The 10027-nt window shown below is 39.4% G+C and overlaps 2 protein-coding genes across 2 annotated transcripts; both read right to left on the bottom strand.

The window, feature by feature from the left end:
* Positions 1-222: 222 nt before the first annotated feature.
* LOC113359913 (uncharacterized mitochondrial protein AtMg00810-like) lies at positions 223-1575 on the bottom strand. Its single transcript, XM_026603479.1, has 2 exons — positions 1183-1575; positions 223-1047 (listed from the first exon to the last, which is right to left on the bottom strand). Exons 1-2 carry the CDS (start codon positions 1573-1575, stop codon positions 223-225), a joined length of 1218 nt encoding a protein of 405 aa, XP_026459264.1.
* A 7250-nt stretch (positions 1576-8825) lies between these two features.
* LOC113359912 lies at positions 8826-10027 on the bottom strand. Its single transcript, XM_026603478.1, has 2 exons — positions 9751-10027; positions 8826-8860 (listed from the first exon to the last, which is right to left on the bottom strand). The coding sequence occupies exons 1-2, from the start codon at positions 10025-10027 to the stop codon at positions 8826-8828; spliced, it is 312 nt and encodes a 103-aa protein (XP_026459263.1).

The raw sequence follows: 10027 nt of genomic DNA, 5'->3' as shown, positions 1-10027 counted from the left end.
AATTAATATGTCTGACTTGTTCACACGTATATTCCAACCTATATTCTAATACTTCCCCTCAAGTTGGAGTGGGCCAGCAAGGTCGACCACACTTAACTTGGAAGTTAGTCGACGATGAACTTCAGCTCCTAGCGGCTTGGTAAAAATATCTGCGAGTTGATCCACAGAGCGAACATAGCTAGGTGCAATTAACTTGGACATTATTTTCTCTCGGATGAAATGTCAATCCAATTCAATGTGTTTAGTCCGTTCATGGAAGACCGGATTTTCGGCAATATGAATTGCAGCCTGGTTATCACAAAAGACATAAATTGGTTCCGAATGGGGTATATCAAGGTCATTTAAGAGATATTTCAACCATTGGAGTTCACACGTGAGTGTTGCAAGAGCATGATATTCCGCTTCAGCAGAAGAGCGAGAAATGGTTACTTGTTTCTTGGTTTTCCAAGAGATGGGACTAGTACCAAGTATAGTGAAATAGCCTGTTGTGGATCGTCTAGTCGTTGGGCAACCAGCCCAGTCAGAATCACAATATCCACTTAAATGGAGGGTATTACTATAAGATAATAAAAGGCCTTTTCCTATAGTACCTTTGAGATAACGGAGGATGCGATTTGCGACATCCATGTGAGTTGTGTGAGGATTACTCATAAATTGACTCAGAGTATTAACAATATATGTGATATCTGGTCTTGTAACAGTAAGATATAACAAACGACCAATGAGGCGGCGGAAGATGGTTGGATCGGACATAGGTTGACCATCATTAGGCTTTAGTCGGAGTTGTTGCTCCATAGGAAAATCAGAAGTACGATCTCCTGTCAATCCCGCATCTTTTAATATGTCGAGAATATATTTTCGTTGACATAAAAATATGCCACGATTTGAACGAGATACTTCAATTCCTAAAAAATATTGAAGTTTACCGAGATCTTTAATTGAAAATGATTTTTCCAAAAATTTCTTGAGATTGGAAATTGATGTTTCGTTGTTCCCGGTGATAATTATGTCATCCACATAAACGAGAACAAAAAGAGAAACTGAACCCTTTTTATAGGTAAAAAGGTTGTAATCAGCAATGGATTGAACAACACCCTTTTGTATAAGGGTGTTAGAGAATTTTGAAAACCACTGTCGAGAAGCTTGTTTAAGGCCATACAATTATTTATTTAATTTGCAAACAGAATGCTCCCCCTCACGTGAAAACTCGGGTGGTAATTTCATATAGATCTCTTCTTCATGATCACCTTGTAGAAAAGCATTATTTACGTCTAATTGGTGAAGGGACCATCCTTTTACATCTGCAACAGAAAGGAGAATACGAACAGTGACGAGCTTTGCAACTGGTGCAAAAGTATCATGATAATCAATGCCTTCAGCTTGAGTGTAACCCTTAGCTACAAGACAAGCTTTGGAGCGTTCAATGGAACCATCGGGTCGATATTTAATTTTATAAATCCACTTACAACATATTGGTTGTTTACCATGTGGTAAAGACATGCGAGTCCAAGTATTATTAGCTTCTAAAGCTGAAACTTCGTTTTTCATTGCAAGTCGCCATTTCAGATCTTTCATGGCTTGAGTAAAAGAAGTGGATTCTGTTGTATCAAGGACTTTTGATAAAAAAACTTGATGAGATTGAGAAAAATGTTTTAGTGAAAGATAGTTATCCATGGGATATGGTGTATTCGTATGTGCACTAGAACATATATAATCATTCAACCTTTTTGGTGGTTGGCGATGACGTGATGATTTGCATTCCAAAATATTTTCCGAAACAGTAGAATGTTGTAAATCTATTGTTGGAACCGAAGTTGGTGGATTAGATTGGGTTGGAGAATTCCTATTTGGATCTTAATTTGTCTGAGACTCATCAGACGAAAGATTTGGAGTTGTAATAGGTATTTGAGAAATTTGAGATAATGTGGAAAGTTCTATATCATGTATAGTATCATGTACAGGAATATCTTCTCCATAATTAAAAATGGGACCATCATCTATAGGTCGCATAAGAACAGGTGTTTGGGTTCCATGATTATTTTGATTAGGAACATTTAGAAATGGAAACACCTTTTCATGAAAAATGACATCAGGAGAAGTGATAATTTTGCGAGTTTCAACATCGAAAGTGCGATATATTTTTTGACCGTGTGGATATCCGACGAATATGCCAGGATTAGATCGAGAATCAAATTTTGTTTTGATATGAGTATTTCTTGCAAAACAAAGACAACCAAACACTTTTAAGTTGTTATAGATGGTGAAGTTCCAAATAGCATCTGGTGAGGGGATTGATTGCCTAAAAGAGGAGTTGGCATTTTGTTTATCAAGTAAACAGCAGTGAGTATACACTCACCCCAAAATGAAATGGGTAACCCGGATTGAAAACGGAGAGTAACGGGAAACTGGTTTGCAGAGGAAGCGAGGAGGATTCAAAGCTTGGATGGATTTTTCTACAGGGGTTGTTAACTGGTTTGCAGAGGTTTTTGAGGAAGCTGTAACTGCAGGAGGAACGAAGATGAGATGGTCAAGGAGGGAGGGTGAATCATCTTTCTTGTGTGAAATAAGGGAAAATGATGCAGGAATACTTGAGGATTTCAAGGATGGGAAGAGGAGATGCCAATAGATCATATGCATTATGTATTCCTTATGGAAACAATGGTTATTATTGGGCAGTTCTCTATAAGGAGATTATCAGGATTTCTAAGCAGAATAAGATGATTCTTAAACCTGTGCGAATCCTACCATCTAGACAGGATTTTGCAGCCAAACTGCTTAAAAAGGGGGCTGCTAAACAGTTTTATGAAGGATTTGTCCGGATAAAAGGAGTTGTTCGTTGGCAAAAAGTAGCAAAGGAGATACGGAGGTAGATGGATTGGTAATCGTTCATTGATATGGAGATTTTGGACGAGTGCAATGCTAAGATCGTCTTGGATAAAGACTACTGGCTTGATCTTTGGAAGCCACATAAAATCTTTGTTGACATGGCTGTGGTTCATATCACTCAGACCAGGGGTACGGAGAATTCTAGGCACAACAGAGACTCAGTGGAGGAATGTAGTGAAGATAAAGTGTCCACACAGGTCAAGGACAATGTCATTCCATTACAGGCTTTGGCAAAGTATGGAAAATGGTTAAAGATCAGGGGAATTCCACAAAGGTTCTGGAGTTCTAAATTATTTAAAACTGTGGGAGATCTGCTTGGAGGTCTCATTGAAGTTTCGGCAAACACTTTGAGAGGGGCTAATCAAGCTTCTTCAGAATTAAGGTCAGAGGTGACTTTGCTTTAATCCCGACGGCTTTGATGGTGGAAGAAGAAGACCGAAAATGGGCAGTTTCAATAGAATGGGACTTCAAATTCAACCCTAAATCAACGACACCAATGGAGGAATACGTTAGGATAATCAATGAGTTTGACAAAAGATTTTTAAACTCAAAAAATATCCCTACCGTATCTGTGGGATCTAAATTGGTGACGGGGATTGATTCAGCTGAGGTTCCAGATTCGAGGGAGCCGAGTCAGAGAAGTCAGAACTCAAATTCTAGTTTGGGCTTCAAGGCTAAAACTGACGATGCTGGTGGCTCCAACCCTAGAGAAGATGGCCAGGAAGGTGGTTATTTTTTCTCTAGCTCCAGGGGTTTGAATGATGTTGAACTCTTTGAACCTGCTGCGAGAGAGAACATAACATCCTCTTTTGAAAATGATGGTGTGGGGATGCATTTTCAAAGAGATGTTATTGTCTCTACTGTTAATAAATTCCATTGTCTACGCGAATGTGGAAGTGAAGGTGAGGTTCCCGCTTCGAATAGACTGGAACTTATTGATAGTATTTTGGCAACTGAAGCACTTGGAATGCAAGATATAAATGGATGTGAAGGAGTAGTTACCATCATTATTGCTTCTTCAAATGATTCAGTGGGCATGGGTGCGTTAGCTCTTGACAGAGATGGATGTGTGGACGGAATTCCTATCAATGCAGGAGTTAACGAACCAGATTTGAATATGAGTAATGACCGAAGGTTTTCTTCCTCAGATCCAGCTGACGACCTTCAATTGGTCTTGCACTCAAGTCATTTAGAAGATATTGGTGCTCATACAACTCCCATTCGTGTAAGTCCTAGGCAAAATGATCAAAATCTGCAACTGTTCAATGTGGTGGATGATCAGATTGTCATTAACTTGGGGGACTTACAGAATATGAATATAGATACAAATGAGGTTATTTTTTCAACTTCTAAACTTGTTGTGGAGTTATGCTGCAGAATGGGGGGTATCTCGACTAAGGACGAAGGGAAGGCTAAGTCTGTTATAGACGAAATTCTATTCAAGTACAGAGATAAGTACAACACAATTGCTGATTGTCAGAATGTGCATGATAGTTGTGACTCCCATATATCTAACTCCTCAAATGATGCGAGGATAATGAGGAGGTTAACTCAAGGGATAATTTTAGTATTGATGGGTTCTAAAGTGTTGTCTTGGAACATCAGGGGACTGAACGAATACATTAAGCAAATATCTGTGTGAAATTTAATTTTCTAGCATAAATGTCTCATATGTTGCATTCAAGAGACTAAGATGACAACAATGTCACGATGGTTTTTTGGCCAATTATGGTACGATGCTGACTTTGGAATGGAACTTTTACCTTCACAGTGTTTGGTGGGTAACAGTAGTGGCCTTCTCACAGTTTGGGACAATACGCAACTGGAGCTGTTGGACAAGAGAATAGGCATCAATTCTATTTCATGTCTTTTCAGATTCCGGAGTGATGGTTTCAAATTTTTCTTGACGAATGTTTATTCTCCTTGCGAGCACACCTTGAGAGAATTGTTTTGGAAGGACTTATCTGAAGTTAGAGATTGGTCAACTGAGGCATGGTGTTTTGTGGGGGATGTTAATGCTGTGAGGAGAGACTCAGAAAGAAATAAGCATGGTGGTGATGTCAGGAACATGAAGTTCCTTAACGACTTTTTCGTTGAAAAAGAACTCATTGATTTACCGTTGCGTGGAGGAGCTTATACTTGGAGCAATAAGCACAATGACCCGTTGCTATGTAAGTTAGACAGATGCTTGGTTTATACTTCTTTCGATTCTAAGTTCAGCACTGCAACTCAAACTTCTCTGGTTCGTACTATATCAGATCATAACGCTTTGCTAATTGACCTATCTCCATCTATTAGAATTCATTCTTGTTTCAGAATTGAAAATCACTGGCTGGAACACCCTGATTTCGTGAAAATGGTGGAGGTTTGGTGGAACTCATTGGATTTTGTGGGTACTCCGGATTTTCCCTCTTTCGGAAACTTCAGAACTTGAAGTACTTCATCAAGCCATAGAGCAGAAGAACTTTTGGGAACGTGCGTAAGGAGGAGGAGGAGCTTAAGAAGAAGATTAACATCCTGAATATTTCTGAGGAAATTTCGGTTTTATCTACTTCTCAGCTTGAAGAAAGAACGGCTTTATTGAACTCCATAAACACTGTTAAGCTCACTAGAGCTAGGATGGCATATCAACGTGCAAAGGTGAAGGGTTTCAAGGATGGAGACAAAAACACTCAATATTTTCATCAAATCGCAAGTGGCAAGAGGAGAAAGAATTGTATCACGAAGTTGGAGGTTGATGGTGTAGATGTTTTCAACCATGAAGTTATCAAAAAAGAGATTCATGATTATTACTCTGATTTGTTTACTGATTCTTCGCCAGTTAATCCTTCTTTTGATAGTTTAGACTTCAGGACTATTGATCAGGTACAACAGGCGTGGCTCGAAAGAGATGTTGAGGAGGAGGAGTTATTGAAAGCTATCAAGTTATGCGGAGCGAATAAAGCTCCAGGGACGGACGGTTATAATGTGGAGTTTTATAAGACTTGTTGGGGAGTGTTGAAGAATGATGGTATGGAAGCAATCAAGGTATTTTTCTCCAAAGGTAAGCTAGATTGGAGACTAAATGTCTCTTTCTTGAAACTAATTCCTAAAAAAGAAGATTCTGCCACTGTCAAGGACTTTAGACCTCTGAGTTTAATAAGTAGCTTCTACAAAATTATTTGTAAAATTTTGGCGGAAAGAATGAAGGTGGTCATGCCAGGATTGATTTCTACTGCACGGGGAGCTTTTATCAAGCATAGACAGATACTTGACGGTATTTTGATTGCGAATGAGCTTGTTGATAGCAGATTGAGACAAAAAAGACCGGGTATCATGTGTAAGATTGATATGCAAAAGGCCTTCGATAATGTTAGTTGGCCTGCGCTTTTCACTATTTTGGCAAAGAATGGGTTTGGCTCAAAGTGGATTCAATGGATAAGATGGTGTGTCACTGAAGCTCAATTTTCCATCCTAGTTAATAGGGAAGCAACGAGTTTGATTAAACCATCAAAAGGAATCCGTCAGGGAGACCCCTTATCTCCCTTTCTTTTTCTTCTGGTGGTAGAAGTTCTGTCTTTACTCATCAATAAGGCAGTAAAACAAGGTATACTTGGAGGCTTTCAGGTTAAAGAAGGTGGTACTATGGTGTCACACCTACAGTTTGCTGACGACACGATAATATTCTTAGACGCTTCAATTGTTGAGGTTAGGCGACTTCTTGTTATTTTGCTATTGTTTGAAATTTTAACAGGGCTGCGACTAAACCTGGAAAGAGTACGATGATCAGTAGAGGTGCGTATCATCTGGTAGGCGGGTTATCTTTGGAGTTGGGATGTAGAGTGGAGACGTTGCCTGTGACTTATTTGGGAATGCCAATTGGTTCTAATAGAAGGAACGAGTTGATTTGGGAGGTAATTATTCAGAGAATGCAAAAAAAAGCTTGCTCCATGGAAGAGAAGATATTTGAACAAGGCTGGTAGGGTGGTGCTGATTAGGAGTTCATTGGAGAGTTTGGCAGTTTACTTCATGTCCTTGCATCACATTCCGGTATCAGTGGAGAAGCGGCTTAACACTATCATGAGAATATTCTTGTGGGGAGAGGATGAAGAAAAAAAGAAGATGAGCTAGATTTCTTTTAAAAGAATTTGCAAACCAAAGTGGAAAGGAGGTTTAGGTATTCGAAGCTTGAGACTAGTGAACAAATCTTTGTTAGCTAAGTCGCATGCTAGGTATTGTAAAGAAAAAACTGCCCTTTGGAGACGCATTATGTGCGAAAAATCGCAAGCTCAGGAAGACTGTCTGCTACCGCTTCAAGTTAAAGATTCCATTGGTCGAAGCATGTGGTTTGGGATTTTAAGAGAAAACAGGGTTTTTGCAGATGCTGTAAAGGTGCAAGTAAAATATGGCTCCACAATTAGGTTTTGGCATGATCGCTGGTGTGCAAATATATCTTTCACGGAGAAGTATCCAAGATTATATAAAATTAGTGCGCAAAAAATGGACTCAGTGGCAACGCTCTTTAATCCGAGATGGAATTTTCAGTTTACCAGACAACTAGATCCAGCTGAACGCATTGATTTGCTGGAATTAAAGTATGAAATCAGGTTAATTAACCTGACTCAAGGAGAGGTTGATTGTTTGGATGGGGAAACGTCTGCAAAATCAATTTACTTGAAGTTGTCTGAGACTGACCCTGATTGGGAAGGACATCGTCTGTTAACTAACAAACTTGTGCCACCTAAAGTTATTTTTCTGTTTTGGGCATCGCTGCATGATTCAATCCCAACGAGATACATGTTGCAACACAGGGGAGTAACAGTTCAATCCAAGTTATGCCTTTATTGCAACGCAGCGGTGGAGACGATGGATCACCTATTCATTCATTGCAATGTGATTAATCAGCTGTTGGAGTACTTTATAGCAGCGCTGAAAGTTCATTGGATTATGCCTCTCCATTTCTTTTCGTGTATTCAGGGCTGGAGATTGGAAAGAGCTTCAACAAGAGTGAAGATGGTTTGGAAATTGCTCCCTTTTGTAATCTGTTGGGAGGTGTGGAACGAGCGCAATAGGAGGGTGCATGGAGGAAGACCCAAGACAGTGTATGAGTTGGAAATTGCTATAAAACAATGGATTTACCTGTGGAGTTCATCAACAGAAGCGTTTAAGAACTTCACTGCGAATCAGATTATAAATACCTGGGAGGAAATTATGAGTTTGTAACAGATCAGTCTTATTCTTTTATAGGTCTGATGCCTTTGTAAATACTCTGTAAATAACTTTTTCTTTTTTAATATATCCTTCTTTTATCAAAAAAAAAACGGAGAGCACGAGCCACATCAAAGAGGTGGCGATGTTTTCTTTCGACAACACCATTTTGTTGTGGTGTATCGACACAACTACATTGATGAAGGATTCCATGTTCGGCATACCATGATTGAATTTCCTTGGAGAGAAATCCAGTGTCGTTATTAGATCGAATAGTTTGAAGTTGTGGTATGAACATATTTCCATTACCCGAGTGCAGATTGGTGATTTTAGAACCAAATTGAGTTTTTATCATGTTAAAAAAATAAACCAAGAATTTTTTTGTGTCTGATTTAGCGGACATCAAGTATAACCAAGTGCATCGCGTAAAATCATCAACAATAGTTAGAAAATAGCGCGCACCGGAGTGGGAAGGAATAGTAAATGGACCCCAAATATCACAATGTATAAGCTCAAAGGCACGAGTAGTAGAACTAGTACTTTTATTAAATTTCAATCGAGATTGTTTTGCCCGAGGGCATACACTGCAATTCATAGACGACTTAATATAAGGATACGTATTACATAAAAATTTGAATCTAAGATCTGATGGGTGGCCTAAGCGCCAATGCCATAGATCATAATTATTTAATACTAATGCTGAAACAACAGTACTAGTTGTTGAACACCAAAAATAGAGGCCATCTTTGGCTTTACCCCGACCAATCTCCAATTTCGTCGAAGGGTCCTGAAAAATACATTGTCATTTGTCAAATAAAACAGCACAATTGATTGATGTTGTCAACTGAGATATTGGCAAGAGATTAAACTTAAAAGAATGTATATAAAAAACATCGTGTATTTGAAATTTTAGAGAGAAAGTCACGGTTCCAATACGAGTGACAAGATAATTTTCACCATTTGGAAACTGTACATATATATTATTAGGAGCCGATTTATATGAAGAAAATAAGGATAGGGATGAACATATATGTTTAGATGCACCGGTATCAATAATCCAAGTGGATTGAGATGGAAGTACCATACCTACGAGACTGGCAGTTGGAACGGACGGAGCATCCGTCGGAGGATCCACAAGAAGGGAAAGAAGCCTAGCATACTGATCCTTAGTCATACCAGGGATTGACACTTGCAAGTTAGGCCCAGTTGATGACGAAGTAAGAGCAGTTCCATCTTTGGTTTTGGTTGGATAACCATGAAGCTTCTAACAAGTTTGTTGAGTATGGCCTACACGACTACAGTGGTCACAAACTGGACGAGGGCGCTTATGATTCTGGCCGGAACGAGAGGGCTGGCGACCATCATTACGAGATACATTCAAACCAGCAGAATCCACCATAGGAACAGTGGAGTGATTGAGCTCTTATTGTTGCTCTTCTTGGCGCACAAGAGAATAGATCTTTGAGGTATTAGGAAAAGGTTCCATCAACAATATTTGGTTGCGGATGGCAGCAAAACGGTCGTGAAAACCTTGTAAAAACTCCATCCCCTGATCTTGTTGGAGACGTTCCAATGTGGATTTGGCATTTCCACAAATACATGGAGAGATAACAACAAGGGATTGCAATTCATCCTATAATGATTTCAACTGAGTAAAATAGGATGAAACAGTCAAACCTTCTTGTTTGAGGTGCAAGATAGCACGCTTGAGTTGAAAGATATTTGGGGCCGACGAATGGCAAAAACGAATACGCAAATCCTTCCATATTTCATGAGCAGTGGATGCATAAAGAATGTTGTTGCGAATGTCAGGGGCAACCGAATGGAGGAGCCAACTGCTAACCAGGTCATTCGAACGTTCCCAAGAAGCAACATCCTTAGGATCAGCATCTGATGATGGTTTGACAAGAGTTCCATCAACAAAACCCAGTTTTTTCTTTGCTCGAAGAGCCAT

The sequence above is a fragment of the Papaver somniferum genome, chromosome 3 (genome assembly GCF_003573695.1).
Source record: "Papaver somniferum cultivar HN1 chromosome 3, ASM357369v1, whole genome shotgun sequence".
Lineage (NCBI taxonomy): Eukaryota > Viridiplantae > Streptophyta > Magnoliopsida > Ranunculales > Papaveraceae > Papaver > Papaver somniferum.
Note: the sequence above shows the minus strand (reverse complement) of the source record. Positions and strands in the feature narration are given on the sequence as shown.